The sequence below is a fragment of the Gossypium hirsutum genome, chromosome D05 (assembly GCF_007990345.1).
Source record: "Gossypium hirsutum isolate 1008001.06 chromosome D05, Gossypium_hirsutum_v2.1, whole genome shotgun sequence".
Classification (NCBI taxonomy): domain Eukaryota; kingdom Viridiplantae; phylum Streptophyta; class Magnoliopsida; order Malvales; family Malvaceae; genus Gossypium; species Gossypium hirsutum.
The window spans coordinates 57,726,696-57,749,372 of NC_053441.1; the positions used below are offsets into that span (position 1 = coordinate 57,726,696).

At 33.6% G+C, this 22,677-nt stretch overlaps 4 protein-coding genes across 5 annotated transcripts; 3 read left to right on the forward strand and 1 right to left on the reverse strand.

The window, feature by feature from the left end:
* Nucleotides 1-1,986: 1,986 nt before the first annotated feature.
* Nucleotides 1,987-6,861, forward strand: LOC107903664 (tRNA dimethylallyltransferase 9). The gene is made up of 12 exons (XM_016829791.2): nucleotides 1,987-2,382; nucleotides 2,587-2,640; nucleotides 3,200-3,242; nucleotides 3,368-3,476; nucleotides 3,738-3,936; nucleotides 4,059-4,284; nucleotides 4,553-4,641; nucleotides 5,176-5,270; nucleotides 5,539-5,614; nucleotides 6,020-6,159; nucleotides 6,332-6,392; nucleotides 6,583-6,861. The coding sequence occupies exons 1-12, from the start codon at nucleotides 2,146-2,148 to the stop codon at nucleotides 6,595-6,597; spliced, it is 1,344 nt and encodes a 447-aa protein (XP_016685280.1). The 5' UTR covers nucleotides 1,987-2,145; the 3' UTR covers nucleotides 6,598-6,861.
* Nucleotides 6,862-8,428: 1,567 nt separating this feature from the next.
* LOC107903665 (malate dehydrogenase, mitochondrial) lies at nucleotides 8,429-11,482 on the forward strand. The gene is made up of 7 exons (XM_016829792.2): nucleotides 8,429-8,802; nucleotides 9,377-9,550; nucleotides 9,916-10,084; nucleotides 10,307-10,368; nucleotides 10,493-10,614; nucleotides 10,725-10,842; nucleotides 11,069-11,482. Exons 1-7 carry the CDS (start codon nucleotides 8,572-8,574, stop codon nucleotides 11,207-11,209), a joined length of 1,017 nt encoding a protein of 338 aa, XP_016685281.1. The 5' UTR covers nucleotides 8,429-8,571; the 3' UTR covers nucleotides 11,210-11,482.
* Nucleotides 11,483-11,499: 17 nt separating this feature from the next.
* Nucleotides 11,500-14,798, reverse strand: LOC107903663 (transcription factor GTE4). 2 transcript variants are annotated; one of them, XM_016829790.2, is made up of 5 exons: nucleotides 12,793-14,798; nucleotides 12,652-12,697; nucleotides 12,422-12,535; nucleotides 12,241-12,300; nucleotides 11,500-11,939 (listed from the first exon to the last, which is right to left on the reverse strand). In XM_016829790.2, exons 1-4 carry the CDS (start codon nucleotides 14,407-14,409, stop codon nucleotides 12,272-12,274), a joined length of 1,806 nt encoding a protein of 601 aa, XP_016685279.1. In that variant the 5' UTR covers nucleotides 14,410-14,798; the 3' UTR covers nucleotides 11,500-11,939; nucleotides 12,241-12,271. The 2 variants fall into 2 exon arrangements, with proteins under 2 accessions (XP_016685279.1, XP_016685277.1); XM_016829788.2 differs by lacking the exon at nucleotides 11,500-11,939 and having other exon boundaries at nucleotides 11,969-12,300.
* A 3,612-nt stretch (nucleotides 14,799-18,410) lies between these two features.
* Nucleotides 18,411-20,041, forward strand: LOC107903662 (uncharacterized). The gene has a single exon (XM_016829787.2). It carries the CDS (start codon nucleotides 18,445-18,447, stop codon nucleotides 19,909-19,911), a length of 1,467 nt encoding a protein of 488 aa, XP_016685276.2. The 5' UTR covers nucleotides 18,411-18,444; the 3' UTR covers nucleotides 19,912-20,041.
* The last annotated feature ends 2,636 nt before the right edge of the window (nucleotides 20,042-22,677 follow it).

Sequence of the window (22,677 nt, forward strand, 5' to 3'; positions counted from 1 at the left end):
ACAAAATGATTCGCACAACAATTACCCTCTAGCAAGATATGGTGCACCTCAACGACCCAACCCTCACTTCTGAGAGCCAAACTATCTGCAACAAAGGTCCCCATCGGGGGGCTCGCGTCAAACGACCGTGAAAGCATCTGAACAATAAGAATCGCATCTAATTCGATTATTAACTGAGTGGCACCAAGTGCCCGAGCTAAACACAACCCTTCGCGTACCCCCAACAATTCCACTTGAAGACTGTTAGTACATCTGATTTTCAACATGAAGCCACAGATCCACGCTCCTCTCTCATCACGCACCAGACCGTTAGTTAAAGCCACTTGTATCGTTGCGCTAAACGCGCCATTTGTGTTCAGAATGCAGCAACCCAAACGGAGGTGGTTGTCATATTGTACCCAGCGAGGAGTATGTTGTATTCTTGGAACCACTAACTGATTCTCTTTGCCAATCTCCCAGGTAAATTGTTGCGCATAACCAATGACCTGTATTGGCAATGTAAGCTCCTCTTAAAGCACTCTTATTACGAGCTTTCCATAATCCCTCAAAAAGCCATAATGAATAAAGTATCCCATAGTGACCATCAAAATGAGGAATAGATGGTTAATCAAAGTTGTCGGTGACCATCACTTTGTTTGTTGCTGCTGCTGCAAAACAAAAGACTTTTAACCCAGCTCGGATACCACTGTTGGAATGAATAGGAAGAGGAAAAATGAACTCAAAGTTCTTGTAAAACTGATCTAATTTATTATTAGCATATCAAAGCAAGTAAAAGAAAAACTATGAACTAGAAAATATGAGCCACTACTAGCAGATATTCAAAAGTAGTGGAACAAATCAGTAAAAATATTAACTAAATCACTAACAACTCAACTCCTAAATTTAAGATTTGCGAATCACCTATTTTGACTTAATCAAACCCCACAATTGACACGTAACAACACAAGCATTTTTATCTTGAATTTTAACATTTTCATCCAGAAAAAAAATCAAATCCAAATGAAAATCCTGAAATTCAAAATGAAATTACATATATGACATTAAACTAGTGGAAAGGGATAATATCCTTATTTCAAACAATCCATTCTCTAATAAAATATTTAATTTCAAAAAATTGAGTGATTAAAATTAAAATGAAATTAATATTTAAATGACCAAAATGGACCGAAATAAATAATTGAGTGATTATTCTTGTACTTTATCCTTTTAAAAATTAAATAACTAAAATTAGTATCATAATCCTACAAATAAAACCAATAACTAGCTTGGAAGTTGTTAAAGCTATACACGGAAGCATTTCTAACACATTGAACTCAGCTTTGATCAGAATAATACAGCATATTTTGTCTCAAAAAGACCAATGACTCTTGCGATATATCCTTCGGGAATACAACTAGGTTGTAGATTGTCTAGCAAAATTGACTTTGGCCAATAAAGAAGATTTGCAGACATTTGATCTCCCTTCAAAGGAAACTCTGGTTTCTCTCGAAGCGGATCAAGCAAAGGGTGTTTTCTCCTTTCAGTTTAACTCTATAATTTTGTTAAGTAATTGTTTTTATTCAAAAAAAAAAAAACTACTGACTAGTGAGATAAAACTTCCGAAAGGTGTAATTTTTTAGGTTGATATATGTTATTAGTTCTTCTACTTCTTTAAAATTTGTGATTTAATTGTATACTTTAAAAGTTAAAAATTTAATCCTTCTACTTTTAAATAAAAATTCTAGTCCAACAATATTGCCATTGATAATTTTCATAAAATAATTGTCTATTTAAACATATTTATTTTCTATCATTCATTTACAATATTATATGAGAACAGTCTAATCAACATGAACATACCAAGTTGACAAATTTTTGCGACTTAATTTTTAATTATTTAAGCACAGTGATTAAATTTTAGATTTTGTAAAATTACAGAGACTTTATGCAATTTTGACCAATTTTTTATTAACCAAATTGTAACAAAGGGGAAAAAGAAAAAAAAATGGATATCTTCTGAGTTCCCATAGAAAATCTAATCTAAAACCCTTGATAAAACCTTACCCACTCCACCAGTTTAGTCCCTAAGACAAACCACACCAAATCAAATCCTTTGAACACCCAAAAAAGAAAGAAAAGTAATCATAACACATTCATTTTGAAGAGATGATATTGAGTGGAATTTACAGCCTTCGAAGCATCCGATTGCCTCAAAGACCCATTTTTCCTTCACTTCGTAATGGTAGAAAAACCTTAGTTACAAGCTCAACTTCTGTTTCTGTCAACCAGAAGAAAGAGAAGGTGATTGTCATATCAGGGCCAACTGGGGCAGGCAAAACTAGGCTTGCTTTGGAACTTGCTAAGCGTCTCAATGGTGAAATCATCAGTGCTGACTCTGTTCAGGTTACTTCCTTCATTGAACAATACTGTTGTTGTGTTTTCGGAAATAAAATGAAAATGGAAAATTGGGTTTTTGTTTTGGTGAGGTTTGAGTTTGGTTTTTTGTTGTGCTCCATTTGGTTGCTGATAAAATTTCTGGGTTTTAGTTGTTTCTTAAGCATTGCTTGTTTTCTATTTAAGTTGATTATCGGATGTTATTAATTGCAGGTTTATCGAGGTCTTGATGTGGGATCTGCAAAGCCTTCTCCATCTGATAGACAGGTGCCTAATTGTAGTAGATTGCTACATATTTTGCATTTTTTTTGGCTGATACAATTGAGTATGTTTGTAATGTTCTTTGAAGCTTTATATATATATATATATATATTTAAAGGGGTAGGGGTTGTCCAGAGATGGAATCCCTGAGTGGTGTCAACTGAAGATTTGAACACAAGTTTTTTGCCATTCTACCTGCGGTTCAATCAACATGTTCTTTGAAGCTTTTGCAGTTTTCTATATTGTTGTTCTTTGACATTTCAGTGCTTTAATGCCATTCTATATATGGACACACGTTCAGATTTTTCAACCATAATTTTCTCATCAGTTCAGGGTTTATTAAAAGATATATGTATTTTTTTGGCGAATATGTACCTAGTCTTAGGGCGGCATTAAGTTTTTTCTCTCTTTTAAAGTTATCCAGAAAAAGAATACTATGTATTGTTTACAAGTTAGTTGCCATTCACATCATGTATTGTTTTGTCTAGGATGAACTTCTTTGAAAGTTCCTCAAAACTTTGATGCATTTACAGGGAAGGCTTTATGACTTCAAATCTTTTTGCAGGAAGTGCCACATCATCTGATTGATATTTTACACCCATCTGAAGGTGACTTTCCAGTGATCCCACTATTGTCAATAAGGCATATTAAGTCATTCTCTTTGTTTTTAGGCAACTTTTAGTTCTGCGTTTCTGATTTACTTCACTGATTAAATATATATATCCCAACGCAGACTATTCTGTAGGACAATTTTTTGAGGATGCTAGGCAAGCGACAAAAGATATTCTTCGTAGTGGCCGTGTTCCCATCGTTACTGGTGGGACTGGATTGTATTTGCGATGGTATGTTACCACATATCCTTTTGTATAGGTGAGCTGTGATTTATCCTGAAAAGCAATCTGGATTTTTTGTCTTGATTTTCTTCTTCCAGCTTTATATATGTCTCTTATTAAAACACCTAGGGTAGAGTTGGTTCACGATATGGTTTAGTTGCAGAATTTTTATTCGTACTTCATTAGTAGTTGGCTTTCCTTGCTCAAAAGGTGCTCAAAAACAACATCGATGGAGATAATTACTATTTTCATTTTTTTAATATATGTTAGGTATATATATGGAAAGCCAGATGTTCCAAAGGCCTCTCGAGAAGTTGCAGCTCAAGTATATTCTGAGCTTTCCGATTTTGAGAGAGATGGAGACTGGGAGGCTGCCGTGCAGTTGGTGGTTGATGCAGGTGATCCGAAGGCCCAGTCTTTGGCTGCCAATGATTGGTATCGCTTAAGACGTAGCCTTGAGATAATCAGGGTATGAATATTGAGTTTTTTTAACCTACTTAAATAATTGGACTTTCTGTTCTGTGTCCGCGTCTATTACCAGACTTGAGAACTGGTATTCATCTTTATTTGGTCTCTCTTTTGGGTTGACAGTCTAGTGGATCACCTCCATCTGCTTTTCAAGTACCATATGATTCTTTCCGAAATCAAAATGACCCAAGTGAAACAAGTGACACTTGTGACTTAAAGCCTTCTGCTGATGAACTCGAGCAACATAAAGTAAAGGATTTGGACTATGAGTTCATTTGTTTTTTCCTCTCAAGTCCCAGACTTGATCTCTATAGGCTTATTGATCTGCGGTGTGAACATATGCTTTCGGGTAGGTCATATTGCTCTGGTCTATATTTTATACAATTCTCAAATATTGTATTCATTTAACTTTGAGTGACGTATAAGATTATCTTCGTGTGACGTATGTCATAGATTTCCAACAGATTTGGGTTTTGTTGTCTGAATAGAATGTTGTATTTTATCAAATTTTCAACAATTGGCCGGATTATTAGTTTGTAGTATTTTTCTTCCTTTGCGAAAAACAAAAATTCTTTAGTGGTATTCATTCTAGTTGCTTGGCTTCAATGATATAACAGATGGTATTTTGTCCGAGGCTAGATGGCTTCTGGAGACGGGTCTTCTTCCAAATTCAAACTCTGCAACTCGAGCAATTGGTTATAGACAGGTATAATTTTATACCCCCTCCTTTTACATAATAATTAATTTTACGATGTGCAAACAAATTGTACCTTTTCATTTCTTCTGCCATAGAATAAGTTTTGTGAATTTATCCGGTGTCCTACACCATTCCTTATAATTTAACAAGACAAAATCTATCGGTTTTCTTCCAATTGATTTCAAGTGAAATTAAATTAAAATTAGTGAAAAAGGAAAAGACAATCAAAGTTGAAGCCAAATTTTTTGAAACTAGCAGTCCGGACAAGGCAAATGCTTGTAGTTACCAACTCAGTGGTTGCGTATACATCCTTCCTAGTGTTCCAACTTCCAACAATTAACTCTGTCTCGCATTTATGTCTTCAAGTCATGAATGTATTTGCTTGTAATATAGCTGCAGCCTTGCAACTTTAACATCTTAATAGATTTCTGGTTAAGTCTCCATATATGAATGCTGGTTTTTAAAAATGATTATGCCCTTATTCAGTTCTTTACTTGTTTTGCTGAAGTTTTTTTCCTTTTTTGTTTGATAAAATGATTTCAGGCAATGGAATACCTACTGCACTGTAGGGAACAAGGGGACATGAGTTCCACTAGGGACTTCTATTATTTTTTATCCGAATTTCAGAAAGCGTCTAGGTATCATATTTATAACTTCTGGAGCTATATTTATTTACTTTGCCTTGCAAATTTGAATTTGTTTCCGAATGCCATATTCTACTTTTTGGTTTTCCAACGTTTAAGTTGTTGCGGCTTTAAATTAGGTAAAACTAATTAGATTTATCTTTTCATGGATTGAAACTAGTTTGCTTCATCTATTCATACATCAAACAGCCATCATATATTACTTACTTTAAAAAATGTATCCTGCAGATTTGAATCCAGCTGCCCTTAATCTGTTTTGCAGGAATTTTGCGAAAAGACAAGTAACTTGGTTCCGAAACGAGCATATTTATCACTGGCTGAATGCTTCTAGACCACTGGTATCTCACTTCTACCTTTCTTTCTTTATGTTGTTTAATGAAGTCTTACTTTGTAATGATTATCGTAGATGGTTAAACAATTACGCTAATTGATTTCTTTGAAATTCCTGATCTACCCTTTACCTCCCGGTGCTTGTCTACTTAACTCACCTAAAAAGTTCATGACATGCCTATAACCTCTAGGAGCCGCTCCAGCATTCATGCCATTGAGCGGCATCATCATGCTAAGTGATTCACAAAGATGTTCTATTTTTCCTTTCCAGAATGCCTTTTAGAATAAAATTTTTGGTCCTGTATTTATGTGACTCTAGATTGCAGCTTCCAAGCACTGAACATTATGCTTAAATGGTTTAGTTGAAATCCTTTTGGCCCTACAATACTAAATTCTTAGAGGTCAATTTTCAGGATAAGGTGCTTAACTTCATTTACAATGTATACAATGACCAAAGTGGAACTCTACATGTGCCTGAATCACTTCAAATGAAGAAATATATGTTAAACAAACGAGAAGCTGCTGAACTAAAGGCTTATCGTGCTAAAAACAGGTACCGTTCAAGAACATTAAGCTTTGTATGTATCTCTCAGTTTACATGTTTGTATTCATACACAAGTGACATGTAAACACGCACTTGCATTTTTTATATTATATAACATATCCGTGATTTACGAATCGGCTATAACTGTTTCCATTTCCTTCTTTTTTTAATAAATATGAAGGCATTTTGTCCACCGCGAAGATTGTTCAGATATTCTAGACTGGATAAGGAGTACTCAAGAGGTGAAGAGCTAAATTCATTCTTTCAATTTGATGTGATTCCATTTTGTTCTTATCAGACATCCTTATCATCCAACTTTTTTGCTATAAGGTGTGGTTTTTTTGGACTATTTGCTTTCCCAAAATCTCTTGAATCTTTCTTTCACTATTCACTTCAAGGCTTACTGATATTTTCATGCATCGATCCCGTCAGCTAAACGTTGTTTAAAAAGTCATCTTCGGATTGGAAGAATACCGATATATTCTGCCCCCCAGAGATGGAAGGAATTGTATGTATTTCTCCGAATATAGTGTTACCGAACCGGTCGCTTCGTTTTTTCTTCTTTGCCTAATCTTTTTTTGGTAAGTTCAGGAACTGATTACTTGTTGTAATATGAGATCAAGTACATTAAGTGATTGATGTTGTTCATAAAGCTTAAAAACAATTGTTTTTAATTGTGTTTTACTGGTAATGTAAAATTTTGTTGGTTAAGACATTGATATTATCATAGGAGGGAGCTGGCCCTAGTGTTACTAGTTCTTTTGACAAACCAAAAAAAAAAACACTGTTGTCAATGCTTGGTTGTGTTCTATCTGATGAAACGAGAGACAGCTTTTAGATGATGACAAAGACCCATCATCAAAATTATTCCCCATGATTGTTTTGATTTAAAAAAAAAAAAAAACAATGACCTTTGCCAGCCAGACATCTATTTCCCAATCCAATGTTTAGAACAATGATCATATATATACATATATATATATGTGCAAAAGGTTCAATGTTTACACAAATTCAGGAGGTTCAATGTTTCAATTTTGTTACATGCAGAAAAAAAAAATTAAAAATAAAGTTTAAAACCGAATTTTACAATTTTTTATGCAAAAGGTTACCTGTAAATAGTTTAAGAAAACACAGTATAAATGCAACATGTTTCATAAACTAAAAAAAAAATCATAAAAATATTAATTTATATTTGATGCAGTGTTTATATACATCATGGATGACTTTTAAAATTTATTTTAAATAATTTTATCATTTAATTTATTGATATTATCTATAATTAAAGGATTATTTGAGCTAATGTTACTCCCCAATCAGTTTTAAAAAATGTATCAATTTTACAAAATAATTGTTTTATATAAAATCTAAAAAATACATACGAGACATCATAATTTTATTATCTCAACTTTAAGGTGATAATTTGGTATAAAAATTTATTGTGCAAGTCACATTTCCATTTAAGGTGATAAATTGGTATAAAAATTTAATGTGACAAGTCACTTCTCCATATCATGTCACTTCTCTCTTAAGATAGTAAGATTATTAATAAGTGGGTGATCATAATGTTATAATTTGATAGCGTTTGACTAAAACATAATATTTTATGGTTGATTATTTCTATAGTTTACCTTAAATTATATACTTTTTTAACTAAAAATGTTTATGGGCAAGATCGAGCCAGGCTTAAGCATGATATTAATACACTTTATGCTTGCCTAAACCTGATTAGACCTAAAATATCGGTTTAAAATTTTAAACAAATTCGCTTATATTTGTAAATAACTAATTTAAATTTCATTTTAAAGCCCAAACATATTATTCTTTATTATTTATAAATATATTTTTATTATTTTTATTTACTATTTAGCAATTAATATATTTCTATTTATTAAAATTTTATATATATACATATTAGCATTTTCTCAATCTTTACATCAAAACATTGTACGTTACTATAAATTTGATTTTTATGTAATAAATAATATAATATAAAAAATAAATATAATATAATATATTAAAAATTTAGAAATTAAATTGGCCGAGCTCAATTTAAAATTTAAATATTCAAATTCAAATTCAATTCATATTTTAAACAAATTTATTTTTTACGGATTAACCTTCGAATAAATTAACTCACGAACAAGTCTATTTTAGAATCACATTGCTTTTTTTGTGGAACATTTTAAATGCTACGTGTCTACATCTTAACCTATTATAACGTTCATGTTTTAAGATTTTTTTGAAATAATAAAAAGACGCTTTTATTTTTTATTAATATTTTTTATATTATTTTATTTTCAACTTGACTAATAAATACACAATAAAACCCCAATACTACTCCTCGAAGCCATCAAACCAGACTCCCCCAAAACCCTCACCACAAAAGAAATCTCTTCTATTTTTCCCCACTCTACTGCAAAAATGTTTCGATCCGTTGCTAGATCGGCCGCCGGTAAGAGCCTCCTCCGACGAGGATATGCAACCGCCGTACCTGAACGGAAAGTCGCTGTCTTGGGCGCAGCTGGAGGGATCGGCCAACCCTTGGCTCTCCTCATGAAGCTTAACCCTCTTGTTTCTCAACTGGCTCTCTATGATATCGCTAACACTCCCGGTGTTGCCGCTGATGTCAGCCACATCAACTCTAGATCTGAGGTCCATATTAAAGAAAAAAACTCTTCATTTCTTTTCTTGATTTAAAAATGTATGCTTATGAGATTAAAATTTCCTTGTTTTTAGTTCACAGCGTTAGTTTAAGCTATTTACGATATGGGTTTTGTCTTGATTTTGGTGTTTTATGTTGGGTTTTCATTTTTATTTCATGTATTTACCTGATAATAGAACTTATTTTTTGCTTTTAAAATGTGATATTCTGTATGGATGTGTATCTGTAGTGAAGTTTTGAATAGATCTAATATCTTGTATACGTGGTTTAAGTATAACGATTTAGTTCTTTGATTCCTTTCAATCTGACTTTGCTATACGTTTTTCTTCTGTGTCAAAGTGTATATGTTAATCTATTTACGACTTCATCAATTTACCCAGTTGTCTTTGATACCTGATCATGCACCCTATCTTTAATTTGATTCAAATAAACTACTCTGTTTTTGTACATGGTCATTCTTCCTTCAGGATTATGATCTGCATTCTAATTGATAATATTATGGGCCTTAATTTGTATATTTCTTTGCTCTTTTCTCAATTTAATTCTTTCTTGTATTTGCTTTAGGTTGCCGGATATGTAGGTGAAGAGCAGTTGGGGAAAGCTTTGGAGGGATGTGATGTTGTCATCATTCCAGCCGGGGTGCCTAGAAAGCCCGGTATGACTCGTGATGATCTTTTCAACATTAATGCCGGAATCGTCAAGGGTCTATGTTCTGCAATTGCTAAATATTGCCCCAATGTGAGTGTCCTTTTCTTTTAATTTGAAAACTTATTTTATCAGGGTCCTTGATGCTTCTAAGAATTTAACTAGTGTTGGTTCTAGTTCTTGTCTAATGACTATTAAAAGTCTTGTCTTACCAAGGTGGGGTAACCATAGAAATGATTGGAGAAGCTAAAACTGAACTTTAGAATCTGATTTAGTAATGAGTTATGTTTGATCTACCAACATCACTCATTTCTCTTTGATTTGTAAAATGTAATAAACAACTTTGATAATTGAAAGATATTGCTTACTTTCAAAGATATACATGTATATATATTTTGCTTTCTGTTGTGAGCTTCTATAAGGCTAGAATATTTTAATGAAACAAACTTGTGGCACAGGCACTTGTCAATATGATCAGCAACCCTGTCAATTCAACTGTTCCTATCGCAGCTGAGGTTTTCAAGAAGGCAGGGACATATGATGAAAGAAAGTTGTTTGGTGTAACCACCCTTGATGTGGTTCGGGCTAAGACTTTCTATGCTGGGAAGGCTAAAGTAAATGTTGCAGGTTTGTTTACTACGTCTCCTTTCCTCACCTCACCTCACCTCACCTCTTATTTTCTTTAAAAAAGAGAGCAAATTCTGAGGCTTATCAATGATTTCTGGGGTTCAGGATTTATGTTTTAGAAGTAGATATTGTCGCTCTCTCATGCAAAATAGTCATAGCATAAGAGTATTTTGATTATGTGAGGGATTTGCTGGTTGATTAAGTTTCTTCACTTGCTTGCAGATGTTAATGTCCCTGTTGTTGGTGGTCATGCTGGAATTACCATTCTCCCACTATTTTCTCAAGTATTTCCTTGTTCCTTTATGCCTTTAATCATGGATTTTATTTCATATCAATTATTTTTTTCATTACAGTTTCTTGTTGATCAGTCACCTTTACTGATTTTTAGTGGCATTTTAAACTTTTTAGGCCACACCAAAAGCCAATTTACCTGAAGAGGATATCAAGGCTCTCACAAAGAGGACACAAGATGGGGGCACTGAAGTTGTGGAAGCCAAGGCTGGAAAGGGTTCAGCAACATTATCAATGGCGTAAGTATCGGTTATTGCTTCACTGAATGGTTTTCTCCTAATCAAAAGATGGAAGTGTATAATTTTAGTTTACTTTTTGCCTGATGAATTTGTGTTGTTTCTTTGCACAGCTATGCTGGAGCCATTTTCGCTGATGCTTGCCTTAAGGGACTGAATGGCGTTCCCGACGTAGTGGAGTGCTCATTTGTGCAGTCAACTGTTACTGAACTCCCTTTCTTTGCTTCCAAGGTAATTTTCCCCGGCTCATATAGTTGATTTGTTCAATGGTACCCGTGCTCTACTTTGTTAACCTTCATGGAAAGGAAAGCTCCGAGTTTTGAATTCATGATCTCTACTGAAACTTGCTCCCACCATACAGCCACTGCGAGGATATTAGCCTTATACATTTTGCCATCCTATTAGGCTTTTAAAGGGTTCCACTTTATTTTGATCACTTACACTGTCTGGCTCGCAGGTGAGGCTTGGAAAGAACGGTGTGGAGGAAGTTTTGGGGTTAGGCCCTCTCTCTGAGTACGAGAAAGAAGGGTTGGAGAGCCTCAAACCAGAACTTAAATCATCTATTGAGAAGGGGATCAAGTTCGCCAACCAGAATTAAACCTGAACTACTTATGATTTCTTCCATTAGCCCAATCCGAAATTCTTAAAAAGTTTTTTTTTTGTGTTACTGTTGTATTTCATGCTGCAAGCAGCATCGGCTTTACTGAATAGGATAGGCCCTACATACCATCAAGTTTTCAAGTAATAATTCCCAGTGACCTGTTACAAAGGAGGGTTTGGTTTTAAAAAAAAAATCTATTTTTCCAGTTTAGGTGGGGTGTTCCATTCATTTAACTATATAAATTGTGAAATCACGTTTGCTCTGGGGAAACTGCTTTTTGGCTTGTGTTTTTATTTATTCTGCAGCCCATCCTTTTTTGCAGTCAAATCACCCGGATTTGAAAACACCTTAACCTCATATTGGCTTATAACATGTTTAATAAGAGAAATTGATGCTTTGTCTTTAAAAACTTGTGTGTGATATCCTAAAGGAATGAAGGCTAGCCAAAAAGATGAACAAAAGTAGCCATAATTAATACTACAATTTATTTGAAAAGAGGATTACCATTGGATAAGGTTTGTATGATCCAGCTTTGGTGAGCCTAGTGATGAAAAACAAATGCATTGCTTGACATCCATCCCTTTCAATATGTTAGGACAAACAGGATTTGTTCACGCATTTCGATAGGGTACTCTTGTCGCAGTTTTAGAAGTTATTGGTTTCTACTTGGTAATGATCTTGAGTCAGCTTCCCTTCTTAAAATGATCTACAAAAGCAACACGGGGAACTAGGAGCAAATAGGTTAACTCCGACGCATGTCAAACTCTGGGAAGCATGCACACAATGGTTAAAAACAAATGATTCATCGTATCTTAGAGTTCCTTTTCATCTCTTATAACAAGGGAAAGCAATTAAAGGCTCTACACAGAAGCAAAGAACTAATTTTCAGAAACCAAGTGCTCTGGTGTCTTGGTATATATTTCAAATGCAACTCAACTTAGCACCATCAAGAAATTGCACAACTTTTTGTGGGAAATAAGAACTGAAAAGTTTTCAGTTAGTTCATTAGCCAAGAAAATATCCCCTACCTCAGTTAAGTCCATCAAAGACAGGGTCACCTTATCCGGATAAATTATCACTGTCAGAGTCTGCACAAAGTTTTAGCGTTAGATCCTAACAAGAAAGTATTAGCGTGAAAAATCTGGCATATATACAGTATACACTCATAAGTCGTAAGAGCAAAACAAAAGGAAAAACTTTAGTATTTACCTCTTGATGAGGATCCAGAGGCACTACTAGAACTGCTTGAACTACTTGATCCACTCTGATTATTTTGTAGCCTTTCTCCATGAACTGAAGGTGATGTGGGAACAATCCTCTCCACTGCTTAACAATCAAACCAGTTCGATAATGAATGCAAGAACATTTCATCTTCTTCAGAACCATACAAGTGAAGAATAGACCAAAGCGAGCAAATTCTTGTAGGTCATGGTAATTACCTGTTTCAGCTACTTTTGGTACCTCTTTAGTAGGTGGTTCCGGATTCTGCAAAAAGAATAACAACAAAATGTTCCAGTGAGCAACAATTCAAAACAGGGAAAACAGTTAGCTGTTTCAAAATCACTTGTTCATCATCTTACAGTCTCCTGAATATCATGATCATTTCCAGCATTTGCTTGATGTACAACTTCAGCTTTTCTCTTGTGTTTGCTCAAACTCTTCTTATAGTTGGTCATAAATCTATCAAGTTCCCAAAGTGTTTCTGGATCAAAACTGTCAATATCCACCTCGATCTCATCTTCTTGCTGGAAAAGTGCTGGGTTCCTCTTCTTAATAATCTGGACAATGCTATCAAGTTTATCCGAAGGCAAGTTCTGGAGGTTTACACTAAGTCTCTGTTTCTCATCATAAGTCATATCCCTCTTATCAGGATCCTTTGCCTTGGGTTCCTTTGGTACTGCAATCCTACCAGTAGGAGTCAAGTCAACATCTCTTGACTTGGGATCATCGGGCATTGCCATGGATCCTGGTCCCTCCAAAGTCCTAGCTTCGAATGATAGCGATGAAGTAGGAGGAGCTTGAATCGGAGCTGAAGCTGGAGCCAGAGCAAGAATTTTCCTTGAAGGGGGAGTTGGCAAACTATAGTCGTGAGTCCTTTCAAACCTCCTATTAAGATTATACTCGGACTCTATAGCTGCCCAGTTTTCTTCAAATATCTCCAACAATTTCTCTGCCATAAGATGTACATCCTGTCCTTTTGGGTTATAAAGCATTGCATTATTGAAAGTTAGTCTCACATCCTCTGCAAACTCCCTAGGTGACTTGTACCAATTCTTGTTCAACCTAGTCTTCACCGTACCCAAATCCATAGGATGCTTAACAATTGAACAATAATCATGCAACCCAAGTCCCTTCACATCCACCGGTTTATTAAACACCCAACCAAACTTATGTTTCATTAACTTCCCCAACAAATTACTACATCTCTTCAACAACCGATTTGAGAACTTCTCCGATGCAATCCCACCTCCCATTTGATCACCGTTACTCTTCCCAACAGTCGGCTTCATCTTCTTATTACTCTCCCTAGGCTTCAACTTCTCCATCCCTAAAGCAAACTCTGGATTCTTATAATACGGATTTGCCTTCGGGTTTCTCTTCTGTATCTCCACAAACTCGCTTCCACCACCATCATCATCGTTACAAAGATCATGCTCTGCCATTGACATAGGTAACCCATGAAAAGACCTAGAACTAGGCAATCCTACAGAACCGACATCCGAGTTCACTCTAACTAAACACCCACCACCTCGATCAACATTCTCATTCCCCGAAGCCCGAGAATTCGCATACCCCCCACTAAGCCTACTTTCTTTACCTTCAAATTTCTTAACTAAATCCCGAACTTGTTTAAATTCACTAGCTAGCTTCCTCTTCAAACCCCTCACCTCATTCTTTGACAAAACATTCAAGCTAATCTTAACAAGATTATCATATTTTACATACCCAGATGTTGAAACCCCATCGGTAACATTCCGTACACCCTGCTGCAACCTATGATGACTAGAAGAATCATCAGACGGCACAGCATCGAAGGGTTGGAGTGGCAACTGCTGAGAGTTGTTATCATCAGTTGTAGTAGTGGTAGCAAGAGCTTGCTGAGGGATGAAAGTGGAATTTTTGGGTTTATTGTGGTTTTTCCTGGAATAAACCTTATTGTTCTTTGCTTCTTCACCTTCAATTTGCCCCGTAGCCATTCATATAAGATTAAAAAATTGGTAAAACCCTAATTGAGATAGGTTAACGGCTTAAAAAAGGGGGGGTTATGTTGGGATCGTACGGAAATATTAGGGTTTATGAGAGTGATAAAAGGTAAATCGATAATTAGGGTTTAGGGTTTTTTCCTAACAAGGTTGAAAAGAGGGAATTTTGGAGGGGCATTGGATCCGTACGATTTTTCGGGGTTCTTTTTGTTTGTTTTCAGAGTGGAGAAGACTCGAGTCTGAGACTGGAAGATGAGTCTGCACGCGCTGAACAGAGCGAGTGGGAGAAAAGAGAAAGAATGTTCAGGGGGTATTGCCACGTCAGATGGGACCCATAATGCAATTTGGCTAATAATAAAAGGGTTATCCTGAATTTAATTTTAGGTCGAAAATCGTGGATTTAATTTCATATTATATACCCTAAGCTTTTCAAAATTTTGAAATTTCAGTCCTTACTAAACTATAATTGTTAAATTCACTAAATTAAATTTTATTATTTTCAAAATTCGACATGGTAAACATTTTATCCTATGTGCAATACCATGTTAGTTTATCATTTCCCATATTATTCACTAAAAATCTAATTAATCGATTAACAACTAATATGTTTGTCAAAATTGATATTTTAAAATTCAAAAAATATAGGGATTTAAAATGATCTAATTAGAGAAAATAGACTAGGTCTATAACTATACGCATAAGACAAAACTAATAATTTAACTACGACTGTTTGCGTTAGGACTTCAATTTCAAAATATGAAATGTATAGGGATTAAAATTGGTCAATTTGAAAAATACATAGACTAAAATTGATCAAATTAAAGTACAATGGCTAAATCTACTAATTTCAAAAAGCACAAGGACTAATAGTAGAATTTAATCATAATTTTATTTTATTTTATTTTTACAAAAATTTAGAATATTTAGTATGTTATGTTTGATAAACTAAAAATTAAGTGCTGAATTTAAGTTATAAACTTTGTCTGGTATTTTAATTAAAATTAAATACTAAATATAATTAAATTGTTTGATAAATGATAATATAATCTTAAATGGAATATAATAAAATAAAAAAAAGAATGTTGTTATTAACATTTATCACTTTTTATATTTTTCAAGAAAAAAAATTATCTAATAGCTTTTATTTTTTTGGGGTTCTCGATATGTTTAAAAAATTAAGTTAGTGAAAATTAAAAGGGGTTTTTATTTAAAAAATTAAAATATTTTTTTATACAATGACTAAAACTACTTATAATCCCTTCTTAACCTTTAAATAGAAAGAAGAATAATACATTTCAGTACGCTCGAACCTACAACCTTTTGCACCAACAATAATGTCAATACCAATACCAATCGAGCTAAAATTCAATTGAAAAAAAAAACCCTCCTAAAATGTTGAATGCAATTTGGTCCCTCAATTATCAAAAATTCCAATTTCATCACTAAACCTTTTAAATTGGTTTTTTTTAGTCACTGTGTTAAAAATTTTAACACCGTGATGATGTGGCATTTATTTCTTTTTCTTTCCTTAAAAAAAACATTTTGGTTTCTTCCCCATATCTTGCAGCCGCCGCCGTCGTCGGAATCGTTGTTCTTTGGAATCTTCTTTGGTCACTCTAGGTATTGACGAACTCGTCTCATCGTTCTCTACCACTCTATTGGTTTAGATTTTTCGAAACCCTCTTTAAAACTTACAGAGCTTCAACCCAAAATCCAAAGGAAAATGATTTCGATGTGCAAGGTCAATCGTCTGATCAACATGGAATCGAGTTATAATTCTCTTCTCCTCCTGCCGTTGGCATTTAGAGGAAGATGCTATAGCGCTGAAGAATTAAGGGAGTTTGAAAATAAGTAGCCTCCTCTATTTTTTGTTTTGGGGGTTTGTCGGATTTTACGGGTTCGAGGTGTCCGTCAGAGAATCCCAACAGTGAGAAGCACTTGTTCAAGAAGAAGAACAACTTATGACGAAACCAACCCCATCGACGGTCGCAGACAGAGATTGGACCAAGATAAGGACGAAGCTTTGGCATGATTTTTATTATTTTTGAGTGGGTTTCAAGGGAAACCAAACTGAGAAGAAGAAAGAGGGGAGAAAGGGGACTGTTTTGGTGGTAGTTATGTCGCGAACGATGACTGGTGACCAACATCGACAGAACGGTAGTGGAGAAAAGCTCAAGGCTCTTAGGGAAAAATGCCTCATCAAGTGACCAAAAAAACTAATTTGAAAAATTTAGTAATTAAATTAAAAATTTTAATAGTTAGATGATGAAAATAAAAATATAATAAAAATTAAGGGACTAATTAAATAGTTTACCCTCTTCAAAATTATTCAAATAAAATCTTGTAAAAACTGGGAATTAAAGTTTTAATGTTGTGATATTCTTAAAGAGATTGATTTTTGAAATTGAAATTTGAAAGTATGTCAGATTAAATTTTTGAAAAAGAAAATAATTTTAAATTTTAAATTTTGAAGACTTTCAAAATTAGAGAAACGAGTTTTGATCTCTGTATTCAGTATTTCAAGTCGTGCCTTTCATTCTAAATTTGTTAGCCTTTTATATAGGGTTATTATCTCTTTATATAATTTGAAACGGGAAATTTAATCCCTTACATCATTGTATAATTGAAACTTTTTAGAGAATATATTCTCTGATTACAAAAATACAAACTACAAAGAATATTTACTATTCATACCAGAGAATCTTACTGTTTCGGTTAGAGATTTCTACTGTTCATGTCAGAGAATATTTACTGTTCATGCCAGATAATATTTCCTATTCATCTTCATTCATTATTTTTGCATCAATTTTTCTTGATTCTAATAATGATTACTGAGGTGATATCGTCTGCAAGATCTAAATCTTTATAATTAGACTTTATCAAGGATTTAGTCTGAAAATTCATTACATCAAAGAAGTTGTAAGAGAGAAAAGCAAATGCAAAAACTGCATTGATTACTACAAATGTGTCATCGGAGTTGTCATTCTATTATTCTCCTTATACCAATATTTCACATGAAGATTTCTTTAAAGGATTTTTCTTAAGATTTTTTCATCAACACCCAATTCTTCAATTTTTATAATTTTATAAATTTATTTTTATGGTTTCCATAAATTTTTATAGTTTTTTTATTATTTTTATCAATATATTTATATTTTTATGATTTTTAAATAATCAAGCATAGAATGAACTTAGATTGATAATGTCTAGATTCAAATGAACTTGGATGTTCATTTGTCAATATAGAAGAGTTTAATTAATTTTATTTTCATCACTAAGGGTTCAAGTGGATGCACTGTTTCCATAAAAGACTTGTTTAAATTTTTTTTATAAACCACATGTATCTTCATTCGTTTTATGGCTTGAGTATAATCATATTCAAACTAGAGGTGATATTTAAGTAAAGCCTTCTCAACGATATCAGTTTGAATGTAATCTTATATGGGTTGGGGTGATATTTAACTAAAGCCCTCCTAATAATATTGACTTCAAAATTCGAACTTAATTCAAATGACAGGAAAAGAAGTCAACTCCCAAAATTAATATTTTATCTAAATAAAATTAAATATTAACAATTTAGTTAAAGTATGCTTAGTATTAAGCATACTTTAACAACAATTTGTGTAATTTAGGCCCTTTGTAATTAAGCACTTGTTATAAATATTATAGATAGCAAAAAGTGAAATGCAATCCATACTCAATTCAATGTTTAGAGTGATAGCCATAGGGAGGAATTTGGAATACAAACAGAAATAATAGAGAATCTAAAATTGCAATAAATTAGGCTTTTTTGACATTAAAATATACAAACAAATTCAGAAGTATCCTTCACTTCATCACTTGCAAGCTTTGAAATCAGTGTAGCAGGCGTTGACAAAATCTCATGTATCACCCATGTGCATCCGCATAAAAACTTGCAAAAGCTCGGAATAGATCCACCATTAATGGTACCTTGCATTAATATCATGCACAATTCCACATTTTTCAATCTCATAAATCACCTTTTCTTCTTGAAAACTGCAGGCAGCCATGGGTTCTAAACACCAAAGCTCCAGATTCTCTTCTTCATCGTCTTCTCCTTCAATTTGTTTCTCTAATAGATTTTCCACCATTTTAACTGTAACCATCCTCTTTACTTCGCTTTATCTTTTCATTTCACCCATCAAGCATGGCTCTGAACCATTGGCTAGGACAATAATGGAGACAGGATTCAATGGTGATCTTAGAGATGCTAACTTCCCATGGAATAGCCTTTGTTTTGGTAACAATTTTGAGAAGCTTAAGCTTGCTGTATTCTCCAAAACATGGCCTATTGGTGCTGCCCCTGGTGGCATGGAGCGTCATGCTGCAACATTATACCAAGCTTTAGCTGCTAAAGGCCATGAAATCCACGTCTTCACCGTGCCGTCCGATCGAAAGCCTCACATTGACATCCATCAAGGTAATCTCCATGTATATTTTGCAGCCAATGATCATGGTTCTGTCAATTGTTCATTAGCATTCGAGATATTCAACACAATAAACGCTAATGGACAGTTTGATTACGTGCATACCGAGAGCGTTTCCTTGCCTCATTGGCGTGCGAAAATGGTGCCTCATGTAGCAGTAACTTGGCATGGGATCTGGTATGAAATTATGCACTCAAAGTTATTTGAAGAACTTGTTTTTAACTCACAGGAGACAATACCAAAACCAGTAAGTGAACTTCACGAAGCAATGCCGAGATTAGTCGATGAAATCCGGTTTTTCCCGAGCTATACGCAACATATATGTATCAGCAAGAGTGCTGGTGAAGTACTAGTTAACATCTATCAACTCCCTCAAAGGAATGTCCATGTGATACTTAATGGTGTTGATGAGACCAAATTTATTCATGATCCTGAATCCGGCACAAGGTTCCGGAAAAAGCACGGTATCCCCATAAATGCAAGCATCGTAATGGGGGTTGCCGGACGTTTAGTTAGAGACAAAGGCCATCCACTTCTACATGAAGCTTTCTCAAAGATTACCAAAACATACACTGGTGTTTATCTACTTGTTGCAGGATCTGGTCCATGGGGGAAAAGATATGCAGAGTTAGGCTCAAATGTGAAAGTTTTAGGTGCATTGGAGCCTTCAGAGCTTTCCGAGTTCTACAACGCGATCAACGTGTTTGTAAACCCGACTTTAAGACCTCAAGGGCTCGATCTTACGTTAATGGAAGCAATGCATTGTGGGAAACCAGTTTTGACACCAAATTATCCTAGCATAGTTGGGTCAGTAGTTGTGAACCAAAGTTATGGATACACATTTTCACCCAATGTAGAGTCCTTTGTTGAAGCATTGAAATCAGTGATAAAAGATGGGGCAAAAGTGTTGAAGAACAAAGGGATTGCTTGTAGACAACATGCATTATCAATGTTTACTGCTACTAAAATGGCGGATGCTTATGAAAGGTTCTTTCTATGTATGAAGAATGATAGATTCTGTCACTACCCTCTTCCCACAGATTGTTAAAAAAACATTCATTTTCTTAAACTTTTTTTTTTCTTTTCTGAAATTCATGTAGGTATATGAAGATTTAATATACTATTTGATTATGTACTTAGTTGTTATTCTTATACTTCAATACTGTATCTTTTCTTGAATCATTTCAGAAATAAAATGTGTTAATCCACAGATAAATTTCATCTTATCATCATCAAAAGCTTCCATTTCTCTACCTCAGGCAATGCCATGTCCCAAGTTATTACATAAACATCTGAAAACCTGTAAGAATGGTAAAAGTACCATGAGAGCCTTAACTAGGAGTCAGATTTGCTCTGTAGGTACAAGCAAAATGCAATCTGAATACTACTAGTATAGGGGCTTTGTAACATTAAACTGGTGCAATCACCAACCAATCAAGCATTGTTGTGAGACAACCTAGATTCTTTACTATGAGCTGCAGATCAATTAATGGCTGTTTCAACAAGTGATCAATGAGCTTGAATGTGGCAGAAAACTGTAATTCTCTATAAAACAGAGGTAATCTCTGATAGGAGCATATCGTTATATGAGTTGGATAAATAGATTTGGGTTTCAAGAATCAAGCAAGAACCATTATTTTTGAGCCCATTTTGCTTGAATGGTTCTGCATCAATCCCCATTACCTTTATTCATTTCCAACCCTTAGTTGCACTGCAAAGTTCAATTCAGTATGATAATTAAATTTGGGCTGGCTCTATTCTATAAACTTAAACGACTACTTGAACAAGGCTTTATTATTTTAATGTGTTTGTATTTATATATTGCTGGTTGAATCGGATTTTTTTATTTTTTTAAAATTTCAATAATTTATTTAATTAAACTGGATGGATCAAGGAAATCGATGATTAGCAATCATTAGTCTGATTTTTGAATTTTTTTCTAGAAATAAATTTACTAATTTATGTGATGATTTATTTTAGATTTGTTGAAGGATGGATTATATATGCAAACTTCATTGTTAAATATTTTATAGTTAAAATTTATTAAATATTTATAAATATTATTCATATATATTATATATATTTTAAATACTATATTAAAAATTATACATCAAATATATCAACACCAATATATTTTAATACAAATATACGATATTATAATGATTTTTCTGAATTACATTTCGGTTGTGGCGACTTGAAAATCTAGTCGTTCTTGTCCTCTAGTGCCTATCTCAAACTATGAACGATATGACAGAGTCACAGTGATTGACTCATACTCCATTTGTCTGCTTCTAAGCTTTTTCTATCAGTGGAAGGAAAACCTGTATACCTATATCGAAAATATACCTTCTTTAATCTGTTTGTGGACTGTGGTCAAGCATGCACAATTCATTAGTTTATAGATGGGATCTGAAACTTATGTTACTTGGAATTGAGGGTTGTTATGGTGTTGGTATGACACGATCCTATTATTTTTGTATAGTTTATTTATATGGGTTCATATTATCATGCAGGTTAATCTATATTAAGGAGATTCATGTTGGTCCTATAATATGATATGTGTCGATTTACATAAGATTTAGTTAATCTTAGTACACCAAATCGAGAAATCATGCCTTGTAAATAGAAAAATTGGTGTTCATGAAAAGACTCACGAAAACACACAACAATATTAGGTATGTTAATGCCGGTCAACAATATGGGCAGAAAGAGAGGGTAATGATTTTTGTATTGAATTTTATAATATTTAAAATTTAGGGTTTGAGTAAGAATTGTGAGCAAAGTATCAAATAAACTTTGAATTCTACTAATTAGTGAAGATAGAGTCATACATCACATCAGCTTATCTCGTCTACATGGGAACAAATAAGTGACTAAGACAACATATGAATCTTATTACATGCATGTATATCTGCAAATATATATAGATATAGTCCAAAGATTACTCAACTATACTCACGTTTAATGGTCCAAGTTTCATCATTCATCATTGAATTTTGATATGTTAAGATCACGAGTCCTAAGATTAATAGTATTATAAAAGTTTTGTATGAAAAATCAGATCATATTTTGTCTTCTCTATTAAAAATTTAGGAAAATTAATTTCCATATATAAGATTAAAGAGCAAATTTTGGATTCTGGACATCAATATGTGCCAACCACGTTAGTGTTTAACAGTAAAAATAGATGAAATTTCAATAGAAAAAATTAGTTTGCTCTTTGATCTAACGTACATGGATTAATTTTCTTATTTCTAAGTAAAAAATATAAAATATAATCTAATTCCTAATATAAAATTCTACATGATATTTTTACAACCTAACGTTTATATCTCAAAAATATAATGGAAATTGCAGATAGAATCAATATATGTGTCATAACAATGTATTTACAACTTGTTATATCTCGAAAATAGCAGACAAAATTCAAGTGTTGCACAAAGGTTTCACGGATGCAACTGTTTGAGGTTTGTTGGTGGAATCGAAGGAAAGTCAGATCCGATTAAGTGTTGCATGTTATCCTATATGGATAACATCTATGTGAGTAACACATGAAGCATTGGAAGTTTCTATAAGATACTGCAAATTAAGGACTTTATATAGCATATTGGATGTCTACTTTGAAAAGCAGATCCATTAATCTAACTATAGCTACCATATCCATGACACCATCTTCCACTTATATATTCTTCACAAAATCGATATTTTATTTAAAGGAATTGAAATATATCACTACACGAATAGAAAGTTGTCATAACTCCTTTATATATTCTTCACAAGGACTTATGACATGATTTAACCAGATAGGAATTAC